General features: G+C 36.3%; 2 protein-coding genes across 2 annotated transcripts; both read left to right on the top strand.

Moving 5' to 3' along the window:
- The first annotated feature begins 40 nt into the window (after positions 1–40).
- Positions 41–16,856, top strand: LOC136693730 (class I histocompatibility antigen, F10 alpha chain-like). Its single transcript, XM_066666864.1, has 7 exons — positions 41–383; positions 3,589–3,861; positions 6,072–6,359; positions 7,757–8,041; positions 8,694–8,813; positions 11,764–11,808; positions 12,401–16,856. Exons 1-7 carry the CDS (start codon positions 320–322, stop codon positions 12,481–12,483), a joined length of 1,158 nt encoding a protein of 385 aa, XP_066522961.1. The 5' UTR covers positions 41–319; the 3' UTR covers positions 12,484–16,856.
- A 1,355-nt stretch (positions 16,857–18,211) lies between these two features.
- LOC136693731 (class I histocompatibility antigen, F10 alpha chain-like) lies at positions 18,212–27,074 on the top strand. The gene is made up of 7 exons (XM_066666865.1): positions 18,212–18,385; positions 20,773–21,045; positions 21,133–21,420; positions 23,509–23,793; positions 24,114–24,230; positions 24,817–24,885; positions 25,267–27,074. The coding sequence occupies exons 1-7, from the start codon at positions 18,322–18,324 to the stop codon at positions 25,314–25,316; spliced, it is 1,146 nt and encodes a 381-aa protein (XP_066522962.1). The 5' UTR covers positions 18,212–18,321; the 3' UTR covers positions 25,317–27,074.
- The last annotated feature ends 290 nt before the right edge of the window (positions 27,075–27,364 follow it).

The raw sequence follows: 27,364 nt of genomic DNA, 5'->3' as shown, positions 1-27,364 counted from the left end.
TTTTGTGTTATTTTCTTTCGTTTCTTTTCATTTTCTCGATCCAAACTCTCAGACTCTACCCAGAAACAACATTTAATGCTTGACATTACATTCTCTCATTGGCTTTCACTTCAGGAAAGGCCGTTACAGGGTGAGTCTGTGCTCTGATTGGGTGAAGGGGGTTGTTTTTCGGAGCGTACTGCAGTAGAGAAACAGGAAAAGAAGGGGAAACTTGCAGTTGTTACTTAGCGGAGATAATCGCCGTTAAAATTCAGGATTTATCCTCATCGCAGGGTCCTCCAGAGCGGTTTATAGCGGGTCTGTGGATATACAGGTGAAAATGGGGCTTTGTGGTGTGGTGGTGATGCTGTCTCTGTGCGGGTTTCTGACTCCTGCTCTCGGAGGTGAGTGCTCTCTGTTCGGACAGCAGTGTGTTACTGCGCCATCTGCGAAAACGAAAGTAAAAAAACAAACGAGGTCTTGTATCAAATATAAAGTCAGGAATGTGACACAGAGTGATCCACGTTCGACGTTAAAACCAAACACGAGCTGAAAGCCGAGTCTTCAGTTTTGTAAATCCACTTTAATCCGATGTTTTTATGAGTATATGTTTACAAAACGGATTCGACAGAGACAAAATGGCCGACTTCCCCCTCAGTCTGAACAAATGATGAGTTCCGCTAATGTACACTTCACCCTCGGTGGACATAGACCTTCATTAACTACAAACCGAGTTGGTGTAATGTCCTCAGACATGTTTAAACTGTAATGGGCAACTTAGAAGTAATGCTGGTTGAGCAGGTGTCCATAAACTTTTGGCAATATGTGAGTATTGCCTGCGGAAGGATGTTTACAAAGGCGTTGGTGTATGAGAAAACTAAACTGCTTAAACTAAGAAGAGTAATATTAATTAGCTAATAAACCATAGAAATTCAAATTTAAATATGTAAATATTTTTAATTTATTTTAATTTTAATGTAAACATTTTAATTTTAGTAAATAATTTTTAACGTTTTAAATTAAATCTAAAATTGATGGGCTATTTAATCTCATGAATAGTTAATCTCCCGTAAATAATCCACACTAAAGAACGACTTTGTTTTTAAAAGGTTATCATAATTTCTTAATCAGTAGCTGGAACGTTTGACAGAACTTGTCCTTTGGTTTCTTTACATCATATCTATATTCCTTCTATTTTTCTAAATACATTTTAACAATGATTCTCTCATTCTCCTTTAATTTGCAAGTGTGTTTTTATTGTGTATACACAATAATATAAAAAGGTGTTGGATTTTTCTGTTTAGTTAATAAAGCACTTTTTGCAGCTGGAGTTGTCACAATGCAGTTTTACAGACTTAATTCCTCCAGCCCATTGTGGCAGGAAATTAATCCTCCAGAAGAGTGTTTAAAAAATAATAATAATAAATAATAGATGTGCATTTTACCACATAATACTAGTTATATATTTACTATATTTAGTCATGTCCATATCTCTCATTGATAGATCTCTGTCTAAGTGGTGAGCCCAAAAACTCTTAAAAAAAATTATCTTAACAAATGAATCTTCTGAGGGTGGCAGAGTGGAATGACGATGGAGACAGTGTTACACAGCTTCAGCGTCCTGAGGTTGTGGGAACCAATATTTCTGAGGTGTTTCCTCAGTTCTGTTTCAAAGCCTCCGATGGAGTGTGATGGGGTTTGAGAGTACTCTGGTACTCCCTCACTGTTGAAGGGTCTTAGAGCCCACTCCCTCTCCACACTCAGTGCAGCTACACAGTGCAGTGACACACATTCTCTCTCTCTCTCGCTCACTCACACACACACACACACACACACACACAAAAATGGACTTTACTGGTGATAGGGACCCTCCAATGTCCTTTGCTCACTGGACACACCTCATCCTGGGGTTGAGGGTGCTGTGGTGCTTGCTCACTGTTGAAGGGTCTTAACCCCTGTTCACACTAACAGCCAACAAAACAACAAGTGTCCAGTCATTTCCTGTGGAAGCACACATTTTGTAGCTGCGATTCAGCGGCAAGCGACAAATCAAGTTGAGTTTTTCTCAACTTTATGCAAACTTTATCTCTCTCACACACACAAAGGGACTTTTCTGGTGATAGGGACCCTCCAATGTCAAATGCCCTCCTTTGCTCACTGGACACACCTCATCCTGTTCACAATCAGTTGTGAGAGTGAAAGAGGGGGGGGGGGGGGCACTGCTGCTAAAACAAAACCCCAGAGGAAACACTGAACTGACAGCAATGGCCTGAAATAAACATCAGTCAGTGATACATGCTGTAAATATTGTACATCGGAAATGAGTTTAGAAATCAAATAAGCTCTATTGAAATGTTTTCTATCACAGTGAATATAATAAAATACTGAATTACTGTCCAGCTCTTCTCCAGATACACCACGACCATGAACATGAATATGTGGGTTCTGAGTTTGAAAGGGCCTCTGAGCTATAATTGCTTTGTTAAAGAATAAACACCTTCTTCTCTAAGCTCTAGTGACAGCCTCTTGGACGAAGTTAAAGTCAACTGTTTGAATTTTCCAGTCAACCTTTTGTGTCAAATTAAAATGAACTTAGATTTCTTATTTAAATTTTCAGATTAAAGCTCCTCTAGGTAAGATTTAGTATTTTTGGTCATGGGCTCCCCCTACAGGTGCAACGTATAATTCATTTTTACAGCACTGCCCTGAAATCAAGGGGGAGGGGGAGTGGGTTGTTTTTGTACCCTTCTCCAAAAGTTACATAGTGTCGTTTCTGTAGTGCTAAACTGGGAGCAGTGATGACAGATATTCTATTCTTCCTGTTATAATGCAGTGTCATAAGCACAGTGATTATGAAGCTGTAATTTTAAGCTAAAGTTAATACGTGTTCTTTTAATTGTCTACAGAGTTCAACATCAGCAGTAGGTATGACTTCCTGCCAAGCTGTAGCTATAGATATACAGGCACTTTCTCATTTATAACAAACTACAACTGTGCATCGACTATTTTGGGACAGACAAGGTCTACTAAAATTAAATTGTGCATTACATATAAGTTCCGGTTTCCTCCCACAGTCCAAAAACACACGTTGGTAGGTGGATTGGTGACTCAAAAGTGTCCATAGGTGTGAGCGAATGTGTATCTGTGTGTCTGTGTTGCCCTGTGAAGGACTGGCGCCCCCTCCAGGGTGTATTCACGCCTTGTGCCCAATGATTCCAGGCAGGCTCTGGACCCACCGTGACCCTGAACTGGATAAGCGGTTACGGATAATGAATGAATGAATGAATGAATTACATATAAGTCAAAGTAAATTTTGTTCATTTCTTCATGCTGCTGATTGTTTAGATTTGTTGTATTTGATCATGCTGTATTTCTAAAGTACCTCAATTACCAACAGATGATTGTAAAAGAAATGTTAACATAGAAAATAGAAAATGAGTCTCAAAGACAGGCTTAAGTTAAATTTTATTTATGATTATGTATTTACCTATTGTTTACAGGAAGTGGTAGAAGACCTCAAATATAACACAGTAAACATGTTTATATATTATAAGATTATATATTAAAACATCTATTAAATAAAAAAATATATTAAAATTTCTCTTTCAGAGAAACACTCCCTGTACTACATTTACACGGCCCTCTCCAAAAATGTGGATCTTCCAGGGATCTATCATTTCACAGCAATGGGTTTACTGGATGACCGAGAGATCGACTACTACAACAGTAAAGATCAGTTGAAGATTCCCAGGCAGGACTGGATGAGAGAGAAGATGCAGTCGGATTACTGGGATAAAGGCACTCAGTCTCGCAAGAGCAAAGAGCAGTGGTTCAAAGTCAATGTGGACATCCTGATGCAGAGGATGAGACATAATGAAAGTGGTTAGTGATTGTTTTACTTTTTGTTTAGTGATTTGGAAGTCTTTCTTATTTCCATCAGTAGCTCCATGTTAACAACCAGGGATCTGTGAGCTTTTGGCTCAAACTAAATAAAAAGGCCTATATGTGTTGTAGTGATGTCCCGATCAAGTTTATTTGCCACGATCCCTATCCAATTCCCAAACCCAATCTTTTAATATTGATTATCTGCCAATATGGGGTTCTGATCCAGTACTTAATTTTCTTAAATATTACTGTTACACAGTGCACACTTCCAGTAAACTCAGCCCAGTGTATCTGCTTGACACTGAATATCTAGTTGCTGCTTAGCTTTTTTTAATAACAAAATGTGTTATGAAAATTTGTGACTTCACATACAGCTCATAAATAAATTCATATAATTTTTTCTTTAATGAAATTATCTAATGTGATTTTATTTTGATTCAGTCAGCTTTGTCATCACAGATGTGTTGAGGGAGAAATTATATGTAGTTCTTCAAAATAAGGTGCTAAAATAAGATATATATATATATATATATATATATATATATATATATATATATATATATATATATATATATATATATATTTATTTTAAGCACCTGTTGCTCTCCGCACTGAGGCAAAACAAACCACTGTAGGAGGGACTGTGACTCCATTGGCAGCAGCACTAAATGATGGACAGATAACTCATTGGCTGCTAATTGTCTAAATAAATATGACAAGCAATGAGAAGCACATTCTCTGTTTAGGAGCCATGGAGTATTTGCCCCTCCCTCCGGCTGAGGGAGCGAAGCATGTCTTAAACTAATCGTGGTCTTAATAGTCTCGCCTTAAAAAATATGGGACTGTGTATATATAACATGGCTTTAGTGTTCAAATACAGGAGAGTTGGTGACTCTGATCACGTCACCTTGCGCTCCAGCTCCGAATCCGACTAACAGGAATGTGCATTGGTGTGGAACAGTCAGAAAGAAGTGTGTCCGCTACGGTGGCCAGCAGAGTCAGATCACAACAACGTTTACAAAGCATGCTACAGGAGGAAGAGGGAGTGTGAGCTTGCCGCCTAGAGAAAATGGAGAATCGGACTTAAGATCGAGCCCAATTAAGCCGATACAGATCAGTAAAATAATGCTGTGATCGGCCCTGATACTGATCTTTAAGATTCAGATTGGGACATCCCTAATGTTTTGTGTTTTTGTGACTTGATTTAATTGATTTCTATAATAATGCTATGTTCTGCAAAAAAACTAATTTTAGCAGTAACAGCTGTCACTCTTTCCCAATGATACAACTGTACTTTTCTTAACTTGTGTAGTGTTGGCTTCCCATAATCTCTTTATTTTACTTATTTGTTCATGTTATGCACCATTATTCTGGCGATCTCAGGTGTTTTTTAGAGATGAGGTCTCTGCCATTTTGAGCCATTTTCATTTTAAAAGGCTGATGTTTTAAAAACACTCCTCAGTTCATATACACTACTGCACCAGTCTTATTTATTTTTTTACACTAGCAAACCATAAAAGAAGAATTAAAGAGACATTTACCAGTTTCCTCTAAAGTCTTTGGATGAGATTTGTTTTACTTGTGGACATGGGTCAAGTTATTAGAACCGGAGTATCTCAGTAGTTTTAATTCCATCTGAAATATGGGGTAAATATAGGGAGTTTTTTACTGGTTTGGAGGATCTGGAGGAGGCATTTAGTGATGTAATACACGGTTCAAATATGAGACTAAGCTCAGCGGCTGAACGACGCGCCACATTCAAATCCACAAAACGACCTAAAGGATCACAGAGTGGAGAGATTTTTCTGCCAGATGTAGGTCATTAAGTTACCATTAAACAGTTTATAACATTAATTATAATAACTGTGTGAAGGATTAGTAAAATTTTTGCAATCTTCTAACCCATTATTTGTTTGGAAGGACAAGATAAGGTCATTGAGGGCTGAATGTTTTTGGTGGAAGGGCTGTTCTCAGTACTGTAGTGATAGTCTAAATACTCCAGTAGCACTGCTGTGTCTGATCCACATTGTGTGACAGCAGTGCGTGAATAATCCATCCCATCTCTGTTATTTTCACCAGGTTTTTATCCTGTGCAAATCCACCATAAATATTACTGCATCTTATAGTAAAATAACATACAATTGTAAAATTATACAAAGGCTTTCTTTATATTGCATAGTCTTAAGATTTTTGTTTCCTTGCTGCAGATCTTCATGTTCTTCAGTGGAGACATGGCTGTGAGGTTGATGACACAAATGAAGAAATAAAATATTTGAGTGGCATTGATGAGTACAGCTACGATGGATCAGAGTTCCTCTCCTTTGATTATAAAACCACGAGCTGGGTCGCTCCGGTTCCAGCTGCTGAGCCAACCAAAAGGAAGTGGGATGATGTGGCGATCCTGAACCAGTACACCAAGGGTTACCTGGAGAAGGAGTGTGTGGACTGGCTCAGCAAGTTCATGGTGTATGGACAAGAATCACTGAGAAATCACTGTGAGTGGCAGAAAAAAAAAATATAGAAATGTGTACAAGTTTGGGGCAAATTAGCAAGGGGATTGCCTCCCAGAGTAAACCACAAGACACATGACAAACACTAACTAGCAGACTAGCCATTACATATAATCACCTTCATATTTATTTGCCTGGATGTTGTCACAACTCATGGTATAGTATGGCAGGTTAATACACCAGACGCTTAACTTATACAGAATTTAGTGGATGTTTGAAAACTGCGTTAGTCATGTTGCCTTTCCCCATTATTCATAGTGTCTATTCCTAACCTAGGATCAGCTTATTTCCCACAATCTACAGAAACTATGGAGCAGTTTGATAAATATAACCATAGATCTATAAAGTCATACATTCATTCTGTAGTCAGCATCATGCCAGTAACTTAAACTCTGGGTCTTGTTGTTGTACTCTGAGAAAATTAAATGGAAGTTTTGAAACTCATAATTTATGCTTTGTGGTAAATGGAAATCTTACTGGATCCTCTTTGTTAGGGGGTAAGAGGCTGAAATGTAAATTTTTGATGCATACTAATAAGCTACATTTGCAGGGCATTGAACTGAGATTGTAAGACACATTACATTTATTGTGTGTTCACACTACTAGGTGACACAGTGACAAGCAACTAGTCATTTCCATTGGGAGAACACAATTTATAGCCATTATTCAGTGACAAGCGTCAAGCAACTTGCTGACAGAGCAACAAGCCACAAATCGAGTTGACATTTTCTAAACTTTATGCAAATACGTTAGAACACAGTGAAGCAACCTTTCCACTGATTTGACAAATTTCTTGGCTGAAGTCCCCAGGTTCTTCTCTCTGAATATTTTGTTCCTACCTTTTCAATCCAATTCTCCACAATGTGGTTTCACACATGGGGGAGAGGCTCATAATCACTGTTTCTCCTTTTCCTGTTTTATATGAGGCGTGTTTACTCATCATCAGGGACAATTTGAAGAAAAATAAAGCATGGAATAAAAGTAGCAGAATCTGTTTTGTGTCTTTGGTGAGCTGTGAAACTTGGAGCTTGTACACACCCACAGGGAACAAATGTGGAGCGACGTAAGCGACATGTCTCCTCTGTTAGTGTGAACATAGGGTCAGACTCCTGTTTAAGGAGGTGCTAGTGGTTTTTTATAGTGTTGGACTGTACTTGCAGGTTCATCATGGATGTAGCATTCTTCACATTTCAGCTCGTTCATAAAATTGTATGAACAACAGTATGAATTTTATTACTGGGAGTGAAGGAAAATTTGAGACCTCCCTCATCCCTCTCCACAGCATTGTTCCTGCTTCTACAGTATATTATGTACTTAGGAGATATATAGATTTTAATGCTACAAAAATACAAGAAAATCATCATTTTTATTTTCTTTCTCAGCTCGCCCAGATGTTCATGTGTTTGCAAAGAAATCTTTGTCTAATCCCAAGAAACTGACCCTGACCTGCCTGGCAACCGGCTTCTACCCCAAAGACGTGACACTCAGCGTGAGGAGATTCACCACTTCACTCCCTGAACATCTACTAACATCCTCAGGAGTCAGACCCAATGAGGATGGAACCTACCAGCTGAGGAAGAGTGTGGATATTGATAAGGAAGATACAGCAGGATACGACTGTTACGTGAAACACACCACTCTTGAAGAGCCAGTTATTATACAATGGGGTAATTATTCTTGATAAATGTTCATAGCTTATTTTTAGGCTATGTTTGTCTCTTGACAGCAACTACATAATTTGCATTTATTGGTTCCCAGTTTACTCCTTTCCTTCTCATGTAACCTGTTCTAGAGGGAAAACACAGATATTAGCAGATTTATGTAATATCAATATTAGCAGCTAATAATTATAAGGCAATTAATGAGCTTTGGACCAGCAACTTCCTATAAAATGGGTAGAAAGGAACTATTGCATTCATCTTGGGGTATCAACCACATAAAGATACATATCATTGCTGTCCAATTAAAAACATGTATCTCATAAAACACTAACTTTACAGGAGAAGAAAAAACCTCCTTAACTTTCAATGGAAGTCCAAATATAAGAATTTAATTAAATTTTTAGTTTGGAGCATGTCTATATAACCTACGTTATACTGGAGCTGGAAAAACAATTACAAAGCTTTTAGAAAAGGTAAAATTGGTGAGTTCCAGTATTTTTGGAATAAAGCTTAATATTTTGTGAGAAAGGAGGCAGTGTGTTAAGTGGATAAACAAAGCCCAGGGGATATGTAGCAGTAAAGTGGAGGTCATTTGTTCATCCTTGTAAAACAAAAACACTGTGTCTCTGATCATTGTTACTCATGTCTCTGTTCACAGACGGGATATGCAAAGAGCCTTCCGGTGGTATGGGTGTGATTATTGGAGCAGTGGTTGGAGTGTTGTTGGTCTTGGGGGCTGTAGTAGGACTCGTCATTGTCATAATGAAGCGCAGAAATGGTGAGTATAAATAAATGATCAGATCCAAGTAGAAAGTGTACTTGTTTAAGCCCTATCTGGACAGGATTAAATTTCCATGGGGTCCTAGGGTAATTCACTGATTTATGGAGGGGGTCTTCTGTAGTTTTATTTCTATCCGAATTGACGATGTGTGTGTTTTCCCCAAAGTCCTCTGAGGAAATTGCAGGCTGAATTACTTAGTGTTTTCACTGAGCCATTTTAATCCTGTCTGGATTTATATCTGAGTTTTAACAGGCAGATCTCACCCTGTGTGGGATGAACTATGAGTTTCTGCTGTGTACCGTATTTAGCTTCTTAGTGCACATTTCATTAGATACTCAAAGAAAAAATTTTCCAAGCAGCAAAACAATACCAAAATGGAAGTGTTACTGAAGCAGTCACTTGGTGCAAGTGTTAAAAGTGCTCCAGGCTTCACCTGGGAGAGTGTTATCTGAAGAAGGGGAAGAAAATAAAATCAATGAGAAAAGGAGATGACGCCTGCTGATAAAAGTAGCAATTATAATAAAAGTAGCAGTTATAACAGCAGCTGAAGGTATATAGTATTACTTTTATTTTGAGATATGCATATATTCATCAATGTTTTCTACTGCCTGAATTTGATAAAAGTTGTGCTTTTTGATCATTATTGATCATGAAACAGTCAGATACAATTCGGGAACTAACATTAGCAATTAAAAACTGAATACGTGAGTTTTATCACAGAGGAAGCATGAAAATGTTTATTACAGAACTCCCCCTGAAAAACTAATCCAATCGCAATGGGGCTTTGGAAAGGATTTTAATTGACTGTTGGTAAACATTGTGGTTAACATTAGTATTTTTTCCTCTAATTCACCTGCAGGTGTAAATGCTTATTTAATTTTCTAATTGTAGTTTTAATGTAGTAAAAACTGCTGAAAATCCACTCTATCATGTGTTTCTTCAACACGTCTTGGCAAATTCAGAATGTTTACATGCACACCAGAGTCTTACCATAAACTTAACACACCGGGCTAGAGCTGGGTGATATGGCCAGAAATGTAATCATGATAAGTTTTTCTATATTGATCGATCTCAATATGTTTCACAATATCACATTAATATTTTGTCACACTGTGACAAAGGACATCCTTCTAAAAATGTAGACTGTATACACCAAGTGTTCATTACTATCCAATATTTAAATGTATATACTCAAGCGTTTAAAGAGACAGAAAGAGTAAATAGATAGTTTAAGAAGAGTTTAAAATAATAAGTTAATTAATAAATAAACATTCCCAAGTGCTGAACTGTAAACACATTGCACTTAACCCTTTAGAGGCTTAGAACTGTGGAAGGCTTTTAGCAGTGGGAAATCTAGAACGTTTTCTTATTCATTCATTGCTTTTAACTGTTCATCCAGTTCAGGGTCATGGTGGGTCCGGGGCCGATCCAGAATCAGAGTGCAAGGAGGGAAAAGTTCCACCCTTGGGAGTGTTTATTTAAGAGAAGCAGCCTGATCTATGGCATCGGATCCAATTCAAATTACGCGAGCGGAGAAAATCATTTTGTGCGAGGAAAACCACGTCAAACAGTGCTCTCGAAAACGGGAAAACATTTCTGGAAGGGAATTGAGTGAAGAAAATCCCAGAAGGGTTCACCCTACGTCCAAGGAAAAGTTTATGTACTTGTGTTCTGACAGGTCATAAGGTCGCCTGTTCATTTACCGTAATAGCATGAGTGTACGTGCCTGATAGCGTGTGGCTGTCTTTGTATTTGGGAATAGAAATGAAGGTTTATTGAGCTCTGTTACTCAAAGCATATCATCTTTATCGAGCAAAAATTAATCATGAAACAAATCAATATCATTTTACCACCCAGCACTACACTGGACAACACATTATAATGAGTTATAAAAGAGGCATTAAATATTACAGAGTGGCTCTAATTTAACTAAGTTTGGTTCGATTGAGGCTTTATTCAGAACATCAAACCATTCTGTTTACGTGATCATAGACTAGAGAGTATTACTCTCACACTGCATTCACACCAACAGCGACGTTTAGCCTCGTCCTTGTCACTTCACTCAACTCAAACTGATTTATGGTTGCCATGGTGCAGGAGATAAAGCATGTGAAATCCTGCTCAATTCTCACTGGTAATCGCTGCATTGATTTGCTCCTAATTTGCATGAAGTTAAACTGTTTTGACTTTTGTTGCATCCCCTTGTTTTTGTCAGTGATATTTCTGCTACCACCTTCATTGAAAACGTTTCACATTCTGCCTCTTCGCTCCTGGTGTGAACTAGGATCACATCATACAATTGTGTGCATGTAAAATTAATTATTTAATGTTTTATTTATTTCATGGTTGCTGCTATTATGCACTATGAAATAAAAAAAAAACTGTCATCATCACCTGTCAGTCAGTGGGTGGGGCCTAACTCTGATCTTTACAGGTTGATTGCTTCTACAACAAAGTAAGCCAGGACCCATTGATCATGCAAGAGCAGAAATAACTCTTAACACCTCAGTAAATTATGTGTTTGACACCTGAGAATCCCTGAAGTACAAAGCTATCATTTACTGTGCTTTACAACTAATCAACCCGTGAAGATCACATTTAAGCCCCACCTACCGTCTCTAATGGGTGTTTTTGACATCCACTGCAAGCCTGAATCCAACAAGTGGTTACAGACAAAGTATGTATGAATATTAATGTTAAAAACCAGTTGAGAGGCTATTTATTCAGTTGCATTTCAAGAGCATTTAGATCACATAGAGCAATTAATCTTGTCAGTGTGTAAAAAAAATTCTATTTAGTGGGGATCCTATATTGTCATGACCACAGGTTTTTCCTTAGATATTTGTCTAAAAATAAACTAAAACCTTTAGCATTTACATTGTATTATTGCACTGTATATTTGTGTTTGTAATTGTTGTCCTTTTCTTCTGTTTTCCAAACCTTTTAGTGAGAAGCGGGACAGGAAATGGCACCACCGCAAATGGAACTCTATGTATGTCTCATATTGGTTGATTATGTTTACATTCTCTATATTTCATTGATATAAACTTAACTAGGTTCAGTAGACTAATGAAAATTCATTCAAAAATATTATTTAAAATGAAGAGTAAATGCATTTCTGATAAAAAAATATTCTACAATTTATTTACACTGAGAAATCTCACTGAGCATGAACGGTTTGTTCGTTAAAGAATAAACTCATTTTAGCAGCACTTGCTCTACTAGTCCATTTAAATAAAATTCTAAGATAATTTACAGTGAATATTTAGAATATATATAGATATATAGAAATATGACCACATGTGTTGGCAGTTTATGGGCTCCGGACTAATCCCACAACCACGGTCTTTGACTCATTTCTCATTTCTTTTTTTTCTGCCGATATTTCTTTATTACACAAAACATATGTGAATGTTTTGGATGGAATCCCACCTAGTGTGTCTTCACAGAAAAAAATTACTGTAGTGGGAATTGTACATTATCCTACATTTGTTTCTTAGATATTTGTCTAAATATAAAATCAGATCTCTAATTGCACTGAATATTTGTATTTATCATTCTTGTACTTTTCTGTTGTTTTCCAGACACTTCGGTCAGTAACGGGACAGCAAACGGCACCAACGGGACAGCAAACGGCACCAACGGGACTGTGTCTCATATTGGTTAATCATCCTTACATTCCCTACATTTCATTAATGAACATATTTACAATGAATGAAGTTAATTATAAAAGTGCCTTGATTCTAAGCTGAAGTCCCAAACTACAGTATGAGCCAAGACACTTAATTTTTCAAATGGTTCATAAGCTGTTAGTGGTCACCTATATTATATACAGAAATTCATTAAATCATGAAGTATGGTCTGATACAGGACAGGTAGAACAGGGCAGAACTATGCAAAGATTTCTCTACTGTTATCAGCAGTTACCACAACATATCTGTATTCTTTAATGTCAACATGAATGTTGCAGAAAAAAATGGCAAAATCTAGAAAATGTTAGATTTTATCTGAAATATTCTTGAATATCTTAAAATTGTCATACTGTGCCTACAGTTCAGTTCATTGGAACATGTCCACTTGCTTATAAAGTAGTCAGAGAGTGGAAGTACAGGACTGATTAAAAAAATGTGATTGGTCTCTATTTAATTCCTCGGAAAGTAAATCATATTTGAGGGCTAAAACGGCAGCAGTTTCTTATGTCACAGACTCAAGTGGTCAAGTCAGAACTTTGTGTACATAAATCCATCACAATAACTGATAACAGTTTAAAAAATTAAATGCGTCATATGCAGGTGAATTTATATTTCTGATTAAAGTGTTTCCACATTTAAAGGAGCAAACTGTAATATATCTACTGTACTTTGTCATAAAATGTCCAGAGTGTGTGATCATAGATTAAGGAAAAAATTGTGCATGACCAGAGACAGAGTAAAACGAGAGGGAATATTGGCAGAGAGTTTGAAAGATGGAGGCAGCTTTGAAACAGTAAAACTACAAAGACAGATCCAGAGTTTTGTCCTGAACAGGTAATGGCAAGTAATTTCTGAAAAAAATACAGATGCCTGTGTACAGATTAAAAGAATAAACACTGCAGATAGTGTGTTGAATATAAAGAAAGGCATAGCGATGTTGGAAAGGTGCCAGGACTGTTTTGTGTGTTTTATACGAAGAACGTGAATAACAACATGATTGAAAAGTCTAGATACCATTGTTCATTTAAATTGAGGCAGTGTTTCTAATGTGTGTTTAATGAGTGTTTCTCTGTGGTGTGTGTTTTAAAATGTTTGTAAAAACAAATGAAAGAGTAAGAGTAGCCTCATATATTCACCTATTTAACAGAGAATTCATGCTCAGTAATACACCACAAATACCACGTTGTGTACACTTGGTCGTGTGTTTTAAACAGATAAAAAGACTAGTTTATAAAACTTAGTGCTATCTTTAGCTTAGTGGCAAAGCTGTCTGTTTAATGTGGACAGATGTATTCAAGTAAGAAGCTGGAGAATAACGCCAATAAGAATCTTAAATGGACCCAAAATCGAACTAAATGCTTGAATGTGAAAATTGTGAACAAGAAGCAATAACACCAGCCTTGTCTATTCTAAATATTTAAGGTGGATGACAAAGGCTTATAAATGCAGGGGAAAATGGTGGCCACTTTTTTAAGTTTTTAAACTTGTCTCCTGCTGGTTTGTGTGTATTGAGTTTTCCCTGTGCATCAGGGGAGGAGGGGGAGGAGGAGGAAGCAGACGGCTCTCTCCACTGTTTTGAAACTGTGTTGTAGTTCCCATTCTAAACGATAGGTGTCAGTGTTACAGATTGCTCCTTTAAACCTGAAAAAGTTAAAATATTTGATATATTTCTTTGCTTTGACTTTTTAAATGCATCATTTGTTTAATCACTTTGGGGTGTGTTTTAATGTTTTTAATCAGTTCTTAACAACATGCTTTATTTCTTTTAAATACTCCTACCTTTAAAGTCACTTGTTTAGCCTTATTAGCAAGTCCATGTATTATAGAAAACATCATGAGTTAAATTTTTAATAATCATTCTGCACTGCTCAGTGCTCAGTAATCACTGAGGATTTTAAAAGTGGTCTTAGAAAAACTGAGCAGGGCGGGACTTTTGTAGTGACAGGAACTAATTGAACAGTCATAGATTACAGCATAAATGAAGGACAAGGTGCGTAGCTACATATTAGCTACTTTTAAATTAGGGAATTCTTTTCATGGAAGTTACTTTTAAATATGTGATTTTGATAAATAGCAATGGGTAATTGATGTTTTGAAGATACTTTTTTTTCTCAGGCATAAGCGCAAAAAGGATGGAAACATGTATAACAAAACTTTAATCTTCCTTACTTTTTTAATTAATCATCTTTTAATTCTCTTGAAGAGTTCCAATTCTATCAAGGTCATGTGAATGTGTATAGAATTTTTTTATTCAGTTTAGTTTTATATATATATAATGACATTTGTAAACACCAGCTCTCCTTTACATTGTGCAAGTTTCTTGATGCATGAACCCATAGACATTGGAAAAAATTTCTACATACAATAGATTTTATTTGAAAGATAAAAAATGAGGCTCTTAGAGAAATGAGGTTAGGGCCAGCAGTGCCTTTACATATTGTCCTTTACATTTCTACTATTAAACACTGTTTCTATCTGGCACGTTTTAAATACATTTTAGAGTACTGGTTTTCGTATTTAATTGTTTGTGTAAGCACTGTTTAAAAACCCAGCAAAGATCTGCAAAGAGTTTGCTCTAAAAACAGGTATGATTTCTCTATATCATGACCCTGCAGAGTGACCATCTTAATCAGCACCATACCAACGCTTGTCTCAGCTAATTTTCTGCTGAGAAATTACAAGAATTTCAAGATCATGTGTTTATTATTTTTAAGATGCTACAGAAAGCTGTCAACAATTTAGTGACATGACTGGATTTAAAAGAAAATCTCAGAGTGGGTGAACCTTTCGAAGTAAAACAGGGAGGGATTCACCACTCTGTAAAAGACAATGCAAATAATGGAACACTAAAACTAAAACATTTATAAATGCAAAATTGTAAAGAACCTGGGCATGTCTCCTTTTACAGTGCATAATATATTTAAAAGTGTGCGGCATGGCAGTGCAGCAGGTAGTGTTGCAGTAAAACAGGTCCAGGGACCTTTGGGGGGAGTTTAGGGTGTTCTCCCTGTGTCTGCGTGGGTTTCCTCCGGGTGCTCCGGTTTCCTCTCACGCTCCAAAAACACACATTGGTAGGTGGATTGGCAACTCAAAAGTGTCCATAGGTGTGAGTATATGAGTGTGTGTAGCCCTGTGAAGGACTCCAGGGTGTATTCCTGCCTTGCGCCCAATGATTCTGGGTAGGCACTGGACCCACCGCGACCCTGAACTGGATAAGAGTTACAGAAAATTAATGAATGAATGAATATATTTAAAAGAGAAAATCCTCTAAATGATGTTCTCCCTGTGTCCGTGTGGGTTTCCTCCGGGTTCTCCGGTTTCCTCTGGGTGCTCCGGTTTCCTCCCACAGTCCAAAAGCACACAATGCAGGTGGATTGGCGACTCAAATGTGTCCGTAGGTGTGAGTGAATGTGTGTGTGTCTGTGTTGCCCTGTGAAGGACTGGCGCCCCCTCCAGGGTGAATTCCCGCCTTGCGCCCAATGATTACAGGTACGCTCTGGACCCACTGCGACCCTGAATTGGATTAGCGGTTACAGATAATGAATGAATGAATGAACCTCTAAATGATAGGAACTTGTCCCAAACCAACACTGGCTGGTTTTGACATTTGGGCCAACAAGGCATACGCCATGGAATTAAAAACATGAACTTAGAAAAATGATCCAAAACAGCTGACTGTGAACACAATTCATCACTTTATCCACAAACACAAATATCTTGCAAAGAATAAAGATTATATAAACAGATAATTTACAATATTTTTTGTCCTCAATGTTCAATCCAGTTTTGTCACACATTGAAAATGATTGTTAAGTTTTTGTGGAGCTGAAATCATTTAACAAACATAGATGGGAAGATATATATTTCACTTTCAAAACTACAGCAATTGATCTCCTCACTTCCCAAAACTTTGTTTCCCAAAATAAGTGTTCTTAAAAGAGGTGGTGCAACACAGTAGTAAACATGCCCTTGTTCCAACATTTTTCGACAGTGTTCCTAACATCCAAATCAAAACAGGCAAATTGTTTATATATTAAAAAAACAGTTTCAATAGATGAATGTTTTCTTTGAAATATATTCAATTAAATAGGGGGGTTAAATTATTTGCACATTTTGTATTTAAATTTCCCAACTGTTTTGGTAAAGGTGATTTTATGTTAGTTTATTTTATTTTGTGAAATTTTGTTGAAATTAACATTTGTTTAAATTATCAACCCAAAGGAGGTCAAAGAAAAATGTTCACACTTGGTCTGTTACTCCCTATTATATTTTTGTTTAGGAGCTGCAAGAGAACTGGTGTTTCATGGATGTCTTTCATTCTCTGCTGTCAATTAATTTATATATATATATATATATATATATATATATATATATATATATATGGATTGCCTATATTAATGTGCTTTGTAAGCTGTATTTGATTAAACATTGTTCACAAAAAGAGTGTATTGTTTATATAAGTTTATTTAACAGGATATCAGATTTTGATTAAACAAAAATCACAGTTTGAATAAAAAAAGCCTTCATAAATATGGAGTTCAGCATAAAAAATTTTGTCCCTTTTGAGCTTGCAAACTACAGTATACAATCGGGTCTGCTTTTTTCCTCACCCAGATTTTAGAATAGGTAATGTCAAAGCAGCAGTACACCTGGTACCAAAACAATAGCATTAATTTTTTCATTCTGGATTTTGACCCATCACAGCACTAAAACCGCTTTAATAAGAGTAACCAAAAACCAACCCAAGCATACACATTGTGTTTTAATGGCAGAATAAACAACAGCTTGCTGTGCTGTATGTTAACATACCAATATATGTTAATAAGAAATGGAGCACAGTGTACTGCAAAATATACTGTAAACCTGCTAAACCCAGATTAGACAACACGACATGCGCATTGTCTAAACGTATTACACGGTACACTTCACCATACAGTTTATCTTATATTAGACGTTTTGTAATTTTACATACTTTTTGTTTGGGTTTTTAAATATAGTTGTCATTTTTAATGCTGCTTAATGATATTTAATGATATTTTACCCATTTAAATGGCAAGTTTCACGTTATTTCACAAATCAAGTGTCTATGGTAATTTCTATAAAAACAAATTTCTGAAAAAAAAAATATTCTTGCAACCTCATAAATGGCATGAGGGGCAGAATAAATAAAGAACCATTCTATTAACCAACCATAGCCAGGGTTATCTAGAAAGCAGTGACATTTCCCTGTTACAAAAATTTAAATTAAAAAGTGTTTTAATTAAACACAACACTAATTGAGCAAACAGCGGGTTTACAAGGATATAAACGTGTTTTTAAGAACAATTACATGTCAGGAACAGCCATGGCCAGAGTAACTGAATTCTAGAATTCTCTTCTTAGAAACCGGTGACATTTTTCTGTTAAATACTTAACTATCTATACAACAAACGCTCACAACCGAAGTGAACTTGTAAAGGGTGTCTCTAAGTAAACACCACGCTGTAAACCCCGCAACTGAAACCTGGAACATTGGCCAGCATGATCTGCTTAGAAACAAGTGACGACTTCCCTGTTTTGTAATCTGGTTGGTGGGCTGCAATTAATAGTATATGCTCTTAGCACAGGAACGGCAAGAAACAGTGACGTAGTGTTATGTCGTATGTAACATAGGCGTTCTGTTTTTCTATTGGCTGAGATTCTGGGCAATTCGCCTGAATGTTGTTGTTTATTTGTAATAGGCTACAGTGAGCGGAGCACTGTACTATTTCAGAGAGAGGGAAGAAAGTCCTCCAGACTGAGTTTAAACTGGGACTGGATCTGAAGATGTGAAGATGATGGGCAGTCCAGCCGTCATACTCCTGTTTCTGTGCGCAGTGAGTGCTCCTGTTCTCGGAGGTCAGTCTGAACCCCCAGCGCCATTTCGCGAAACCGAAAGTAAAAAAAAAATAATAATAAAAAACAGGTCGCCTACGAACGACACAAATAACGGAATATTTACTGTTAACTAAAGACATACGGAGCTCCGCTGCTGACGTCCCTTCAAAGTCGGTTAAATCTTATTCATAGGAACGACTAAATTTGTTTGAAAAAATTTACGTAACGCAATTTTAACTTAAGTGGGATGGTTTTAAAAAAAAATAGGAGAAAGTGGTTTTCAAAAAACAGGACACTTGGGCAGATTCCTTTCCATTCAGCAGTTGGGAATTTAAAATGCTAACAAGCAAACTATTAAAACCAAAATATTTTGTCGTTTCCTGACAGTCTGTGTTCATTGGAAGCCTGTTCCCAGCTGGAATTTCAGCTTTGAGTCACCGTTGAATCAACATCACGGGTCAACGGTGAAATCACCTTGGAATAGTTTCGATTTTGAAAGGGGAATCATGCGAATGCGATGTTGTTTCAGCGTCTGTTTTTCAAACTACAGATTACATCTTATTCTACTGTAGACTGTACCAATGACGTCGTCTTTGGTACAGCCCGCCCAGTATTTGCACATTAATAACATACGTATTTATCCGATAAGGGACGCGCTTTTAGTATTTGTGAGGTGTCCGTCTCCAAAACATTCACGCCCACCTCTCCCCAGCCGACGTTTGTTAATGTCAGTCAGCACTTTTGATCTCCATGAATCTGAAGAAACATTTCACCATGTTAATGACTCTTTAAAGCATGCAAATGTTTCTTAAACAGGGCATTTAAAAGTGTACACAGTTGGGCATTTTATTGCATTCTAAATTAATTAGCAAATTGTGATTTACATGTTTTATTTTTTTATCAATATACAATACACAAAACACGTACAGCTCAGCTTGAATGACCAGACTGAACTCCCTGGAAAGAAAGATTATGGCACCTTCCTGAATAAATGAGGAAATATAGCTGTTTAAATAAGACAGTATTTCACAGTCAGAGTGGGGATGCTCCATGTGGTATGGGAGGGGGAAATAAAAGCAAACTTTAAGATGACAAAATTAACAGTCTACTTCTTTAGAATACATATTTATAGATAGATAACTAGGAACAGTATAATTAAAAAAAAAAAAAAAAAGTTGTGTTTCTTGGGGTCACCACCCATCCTCTCCGGGGCATATTTCAATGTGGACTTAATCTTAATTACCTTGGTAGTGGTTTTAAATGTGCAGATGAAAGCATCTAAAGAGGAAAAAGGAACAACATTTTAGACCTATTTGTGTCACATTCTATGTATACATCAAAAACAACATTCTAAAATTGTAATTTTTTTCTTTTAGGTAGGCTGACATTTAGTTTATTTGTATACCTGGCTCACACTAGGATTATAAAAATCCTAATCGATGTTGAAAACGTGAGACGCCCCACACAAAGGCATTTTTCACAGATTTGTCCGTGCTTGATCATTGTTAGTCCTCAAAGACCCCACACTACCCAATCCACCCTGAATGAAGCACCACACACTTTCTGATCACACAAACTGATAGACAGCTTCGCTTCTCAAAACCTCGCAGGAGTTTCTCCTAAACTGCCGGTCACCTGTACAATAACGCTCCCTAACCAGAATACTTACAACTATGAAGATATTGGAGCAAAAATAGGCAGTGCTTTAAACAAGCAATAAATACAGACATGACACTGCATCTTCCTCTCTCAGAATACTGCCTCAATAGATAGCACTCTGCTCATTTCAGACACAGCCTGGACATAAATGAGAATGGCAGATGCCAGTGAAATAATCCCAGCTCCACTCTCATTGATTTCTGGAATGTCATTAACATCATGTTCAAAAATATGTTCCCACACCATTCTAAGTGTTCCAGAGTGTTCAGTCCTCCAGACATGTGGGCAGCGGTTTTCTCAAAAAAAGGTAGAGTGGTGTAATTAAATTTAGTTCTGTTTGGGTGTATGTAAAACAGAGAATGTGGACATTTCCAGAGTGTGGCTAACGACTAATGACAGATCTGACTTTAACAGCGTAACTAAAAGGAGAGTACCAGAAGGACACACAGAACATATTTTTTACCCAATTACTGACACTGGCTTTGTAAACAAAATAGACCTGGTTTCCAATGCAGACCAACTGGAGAGCAGCAATGGTGAGGAAACATCTGCAGAACTTAAAATAAATATCTGATTTCCACAAATGAGTTTTCAGCCTAGATTTGAAGATTGCAACTGAGTCTGTGTCCCAAGTACTATCTGGAAGATCATTCCAGAGTTGGAGGGTGTCACGTTTGGAGGGAGTACAAATATAACAAGATTTGTTATATTTATGTTTTTTTATTACTTTTTTCCTGATTCCATTTCAGAGAAACACTCCCTGTACTACATTTACATGTCCCTGTCCAAAAATGTGGATCTTCCAGGGATCTATGATTTCACAGCAATGGGTTTACTGGATGACAGAGAGATCGACTACTACAACAGTAAAGATCAGATGAAGATTCCCAAGCAGGACTGGATGAGAGAGAAGATGCAGTCGGATTACTGGGATAAAGGCACTCAGTCTCGCAAGAGCAAAGAGCAGTGGTTCAAAGTCAATGTGGACATCCTGATGCAGAGAATGAGGCACAATCAAACTGGTTAGTGACTTGTCAGTCATTCCACTTTAAAATATGTTCTCTTGTGATGTACCAGTGAATTTAATTGTCCTTTATTATTTTTTGCAGATCTCCATGTTCTTCAGTGGAGACATGGCTGTGAGATTGATGACACAAATGGAGAAATAAAATATTTGAGTGGCATTGATGAGTACGCCTATGATGGATCAGAGTTCCTCTCCTTTGATGATGAAAACATGCGCTGGGTCGCTCCGGTTCCAGCTGCTGAGCCGACCAAAAGGAAGTGGGACGATGTGGCGATCCTGAACCAGTACACCAAGGGTTACCTGGAGAAGGAGTGTGTGGACTGGCTCAGCAAGTTCATGGAGTATGGACAAGAATCGCTGAGAAAACACTGTGAGTATTCAAAGTCTTTTTTTTTTCATTAATTACTTTAAAAATCTGAGGTAAAAATGAGGTCAATCACTACATTAGATAGGCTTACTAGATGAGTCTCCTTTACTGGAAGATAAATCATAATTGAAAGTTAGACAAATTAACTCATGCGATGGACTAGTTTAAATGTGTCCGGCACAGAATCACTTATTTGAGGCTCACTGGTCAGCAGCCAATCAGTGCTTCTGTAATTTTAATTTTGAATGTTTTAATTATATTTACCTGAATGTTATATATTTGAATTTGCCTTTATCAGAATGTTTTATAGTTGAATTATATTTATATGGAATTTGATAAATTTGAAATATTTAATGACGTAATTCAAAAACATAACTTTTATCTATGTTTTTTTCAATATTTTTGTTTAACAAAATTATTCTGTATTAAAATGTAAAGGTGCTTGCATTTAGTATCGTCACAGTTAAAATGTGATATTGCCAACTCCTGTCGTGATCCTGTCAGACAGTTTTCTTTTGCAAACAATTTGCTTGAATGTCATTTCTGTTCAGTGTAGTCTTCAGTTTGATTGTTTTCTAGGAACAGATAATAACAGACTTCCTCTGATCATACACTCTCCTGAACTGCATGAAGGTGATATATATATATATCACTACAACAAGTTAAACAGGGCCTTTCCTTCAACTTTAGTATGTTTTTAAAAAGACACTGTACTGAAAAGACACTCAGGCAATGTGTTTATGTGAGAAAACTGTCCAAGCATGATTTTGTTGTGGCTTTAATAATCAGAATATTTTACCTGTTTGTTGTAAAGTTGAAGTTAAACCAAGACACCGTGCAGACGAACTGGTTAGACAGCAATAACAGTCAGATTTATCCAGTTAAACACTGTAATCCCTCACTCTGTGGAAGTTTAATTCTGCTGAGAAACACCTATGGGTGACCTCTGGCCTAGTTTCATATTTTTTAGTGTTTTTAACTTTATTATTATTATTTGACTTAGTGAATGTGGATATTTCAATACATCACAGTTTATACAAACAAAAATTGTTAAAATCCCAATTCATGGATTACGCTACTAAATACTTCAAATGTAGCAAATGCCATAAAGTGTAATTCAACCATCAATAATTCAGATAATATTCAAAATACAGATTCAAATACTTAAGTTATTTAGAGCCATAATTTATTTATTATTCAGTTGTTCAGCTACCAAAGGATGAATTCCTACAATTTCACACCTATGTTTGTGTGGAGTCCACAAGAATGTTAAAAAGAATGAAAAACATCTAATAAAAGGATGTATCCCTATTGAAATATATTTGTGGTAAGGTAAATTTAACCCTAAAGTACAGGCTTTATGTTTAATGTTTGTTTTTGTTTTCTGAGGGTAGACAAAGTAGAAATGGAGATATCATAATTGAAATGTGATTTTTTTAAATAGGTGCTACCATGTAAGTAAATATGTGCAAAATCGGGTAGAACTGGCACTGTATTTATTTTAATGTATTTGCCAATTGTCATCTTAGAAAAAAAAACAGAAACACTTTGGAATCTACTGACTCTTTACTACAAACTGAATACTGAGAGAGAGAGAGAGAGAGAGAGAGAGAGAGAGAGAGAGAGAGAGATAGCACAAAAAGAGAGACAGCACTGTTTAATGGAAAATCATATTTATACATAAATGGCCAAAATAAGCCAAGACCTCAAAGGATTAAAGGCCACTAGTCTGTTAAACTGTCTTCTTAAACAGTTGTCTAAGTCCTTCATATATCTACATGCTAGGTCTCTTTGTGCTTTTCCAATTTAGTGAAGGCATAGTTGTGGATAATTGGGGCACGGCAATGAAGAGCAGATATAATCTTTCCCAACGTACCACAAAGATACATAACTATGATTCATTTTTTTCACAAAAAAAATAGTAATAATAACTTTAATAATATTTTATTTAAAAAGCATGTTCAAGACACCCAAGTTCACTGTACAAAATGTAAAGAGGTATACATAAGATAATAATAATAAACATGACCTTTGGGAAAGTTTAATAAAATCCTCTTCTAAAATTAAACTAAATATGTTTTTTCTTTGTAGCTCCACCGGATGTTCATGTGTTCGCAAAGAAATCTCAGACTTCCTCAAACAGACTGACCCTGACCTGCCTGGCCACAGGCTTCTACCCCAAAGACGTGGTGGTGAGAGTGAGAAAGTATCGCACTACACTTCCAGAACACCTACTAACATCCTTGGGTGTCAGACCCAATGGTGATGGAACCTACCAGCTGAGGAAGAGTGTGGATGTCCAGGAGGAAGATACAGAAAAATATGACTGTTATGTAACCCACCGCACCCTCAAAGAACCATTTATTAAAGAATGGGGTAAATACTTATGTTACATTTCTATTTAATATTAACTCTTCAAATGTTCTCTAAAAGTTATTGATTTTACTTTTTGTATTTAAATCTGCAATTACACACATGCAGAAGTACATTGTGTATTGTCAGTTTTGTGATCTATTGTAATCTGACCCTTTCCTCATCAGATTAATCTAATCATTATGAGTTTGTTGGAAAATATTCTAAAGTGAGCAATACCAAAGTTTGGTAATTTAATGGGTGTTTAATTTTTTTATTCTTTTAACTACAACAAAGTTCTTACTTAATGTAGCTTCACTTTTTTAATTTTTGTTTCTTTTTAGATGGAAGTTGCATGGATTGTACAACTGGGATCATAATGGGTTTCGCTGGAGGAATTGTGGTTGCGGGTCTTCTGGTTTTCATGGTCATCTTAGTATTCATATTCAGAAAGATGTTTAGTAAGTTTGTTTTCCTGCAATATGTCTTTAAAGTACAAATAATAAAAAAATGCTAAATTCAGTATATTTCATATGTCCAAAGCTGAGTGTTAAATTTAGTATGGCAACCTTAGGCTCCTGTACATTTGCTTTAGTGTAGCATCCTATTGGTCAGTGCTTTTCTGTGGAGATATTAGAGACTTAATTCACTGTTGAATGATTGTGTGAGCAGTGTGTGAACAAATGAAATAGCTGAATTCACTCATAATAAAAGAGTTTGGACATGTAGTGAATATGGTCAGTTTGGCAACTCATAACTGCTTGAGAATTGTTGAGTGATACTTTACAGATACTTTGTCAGTAACTAGGAAACAAGTGCAGATCTCCCCTTTGTCCTCATTCATCCTCAGAACATCAGCATTACTGACTTTCTCTCTGAGAAAATGAAACAGAGCCAGGTCCCTGTGGGCAGAAGGTTCACCTCCAGTTTATTAGATATCATGTATTGGTATTATGTGAATTTCATGATGAAATCTGGGTTGTAATCTAGGTTGTAACAGAATGAACACTTGCCAATTAAGCTTGTACTCTTGTGTTTATTTAACAGGCAAGAGAAGTGATGCTGGATCAAATGCAGAGGGCAAGGGGCCGGTGTCATACATTAAAGTTTCTACAGGTACCCCCCTGTTTTACTAGAGAATCAGGTGTTTGTGTAAATTACTACAATGCAGTTACACATCAGCCATGTACAAACAACAGTTGTTTTTCTCCTCAAACACACTGTTACACCTTAAATGACACAGAGCTTCTGAATGTAAACGAACTACAGAACAGCAATTCCCCAGAGTCATGGGCATTGCCTTTAAGGATCTACTCACTTGCTGTTCCATGAGAGTGAGTGTGGGGGCTAGAGTTTGTTGGGGGCAGTGTGACTGGGTTAGGCCTAATAAGGGGCTTAATTTCTAACTGAAACTGAACCCAAAGTAGGCTTGGTTTTTAAATGAATGTCTATTAAGTGTGTTTCCTAATCTTCTTCTTGTTCTCTACTGTTTTTCAGGGAATGGAGAACAAGATAAGAAAACGAATGGCAGTAAGGTTCAGGGTTAACTCCGTTTCAATGATCTAAATGTGTGAATTTCTTAAAGCTTGTATAGAAGATTGCAGTGGTTTATGGTACATTTCTACACCAATCTGTATCTTCAAAACTGATCAGTATTTCTCTGTGCACTTTTCCCGCTGACTCCACTATAAACCCATAATGAAGCTAAACCGCTGGTGAATGTATGAAGGAGTAACAGTGAACAATTGTTTACTAAAGCTGTGGTACACTTTAAACAAAAGTTGCTGAAGACAGGTCAGAAATCATGAGCTATCGATGTGGTGGGGGAGCTCTGAAGACCCATATTTTACAACTGTGTTATTGTGAATAGCCCTCTTCAGATTTACATGTTTTGTTGATTTTTCTAAATCTTAAAGTGAACACACACTTAAAAATTCCAGTTGTGTGAATACAGCTTTAGAGAAATAAAAATATTTCCCCCATTGAAAAAATAAGCAGTAGCTACAAAAGTGTGTTCTCTTATTTTTAGTTAGGCACAACCAACAAAACATGTTAATTTGGTAATAGAAGGCCACATTTCAAAATATGTATGCTTGATGATTATTTGCACTGATTGAAATATATATATGTGTGTGTGTGTGTGTGTGTGTGTGTGTGTGTGTGTGTGTGTGTGTGTGTGTGTGTGTGTGTGTGAAACATATGATGAAGAAACATGGTTTGTTTCTGCTGCGCCACTATATAATAATTACCAAAACTAAGCTTCAACTTAGTTGTCAGTAGTTCTGCTATTGATTTGATTGTACATGTCATATTACCTTCTATTTAATATATTTTTGTATTATGTTTTTTATTGTTTTGTGTATCACTTCCCTCAGGAAATAAAACTCAACTCTGGTATATATGACTTTCACTGAGAATTTGCACACAGGGTCTCTTTCATGAAAGGCTAGCATTAAGTATTTGAGTGCTAATCGTATGTAAATCAGTTTTTTCATTAATTAATCATTAACAAAATTTACCAAAACACCTCAAGTGTTTGTAATGTCAGAAGAATGCTGAAAGTATCATCTGACCAGACTTTAATTATATAACTAAACTAGTTATAAATAAAAGTTATTAAAATAAATTAAATTAATAAACGCACAAACTAAATGAATAATACATTAATTAATTGATAAGCAAACAAAAATTCACAAACAGGCCTCTTCCTATTACAGATTGTTTATTCAGAGCAACTTCCAGTAGCTAAATGACAATTAAATTTAAATTTACTCATGGTCAGTTACTTGTGTGGGTTATTTCAGTATAAAAGATTTTAGTGTCTGTAACCTTTTGCAGAATGGCAAAAAGGAATGTAAAGCTTTATATTTCCAAATCCATCCCTTAAAGATTTCCTTTGCAGGAATGTATTGAAGTGTATGGTGAAAAGGTGTGTTGTATTTAAAATTGTTGCACGTTTATTTGAGGCTTTCTAAAGATTGTTTTCCTTTTTTTCAGAAGACTCTTTTCTTACTATTCAAGTTTAGTATTTCTTTTGATACATTCATAAAGAAATGTTCAGAATATACATGAAAAATAAATTAAAAATTATAATGTGGACAAAAAAACCCAGAAAACTGAAGAGGTTGAGGTTGGACGGAAATGTGGGTTTTCAAATTTAATTTGATATGACGGCAGGAATTTGTTTTAATAAGATTACGTGTGACACTGAAGCTGGTCATTTGTTAAACTCTGTGTTTATGCATGAACATGTTTGCAGGATGAATGTGTTTGTACTGCTTTACCTCAAATAAACCTTTCTCTTGAACCATATTAGAAACATATTCCTTTCCTTCACAGTCTCCAGTGTCATGTAATGTTCAGGATGATCTGAGGTGTGTGCAGAGTCCTAAATCAATTACCCCTCAAACTGTGGTGTGTAATAAATACTGGCTGCAGTAAAATAAAATACCATCACACTCCACACAGCAACAATGTCGTCACACACAAACTCTTTTACAATCACATACTTAAACCTTTAGTGACATAATTATAAAAAGAATAACTTTTCTTTTCGCAGCTGCCATTTTTCCTGTATTTACAAGTTTTACTTCCC

The sequence above is a fragment of the Hoplias malabaricus genome, chromosome 4 (genome assembly GCF_029633855.1).
Source record: "Hoplias malabaricus isolate fHopMal1 chromosome 4, fHopMal1.hap1, whole genome shotgun sequence".
NCBI lineage: Eukaryota > Metazoa > Chordata > Actinopteri > Characiformes > Erythrinidae > Hoplias > Hoplias malabaricus.
Note: the sequence above shows the minus strand (reverse complement) of the source record. Positions and strands in the feature narration are given on the sequence as shown.

Bases quoted from the DNA above. Each gene is read 5' to 3' on its own strand.
- LOC136693731 (XM_066666865.1), top strand. From the start codon at position 18,322: ATGATGGGCAGTCCAGCCGTCATACTCCTGTTTCTGTGCGCAGTGAGT. The intron at 18,386-20,772 runs GTCAGTCTGAAC...ATTCCATTTCAG, and splicing joins GAGTGCTCCTGTTCTCGGAG to AGAAACACTCCCTGTACTAC. The intron at 24,886-25,266 runs GTACCCCCCTGT...ACTGTTTTTCAG, and splicing joins ATACATTAAAGTTTCTACAG to GGAATGGAGAACAAGATAAG.
- LOC136693730 (XM_066666864.1), top strand. From the start codon at position 320: ATGGGGCTTTGTGGTGTGGTGGTGATGCTGTCTCTGTGCGGGTTTCTG. The intron at 384-3,588 runs GTGAGTGCTCTC...TTTCTCTTTCAG, and splicing joins TCTGACTCCTGCTCTCGGAG to AGAAACACTCCCTGTACTAC. The intron at 3,862-6,071 runs GTTAGTGATTGT...TCCTTGCTGCAG, and splicing joins GATGAGACATAATGAAAGTG to ATCTTCATGTTCTTCAGTGG.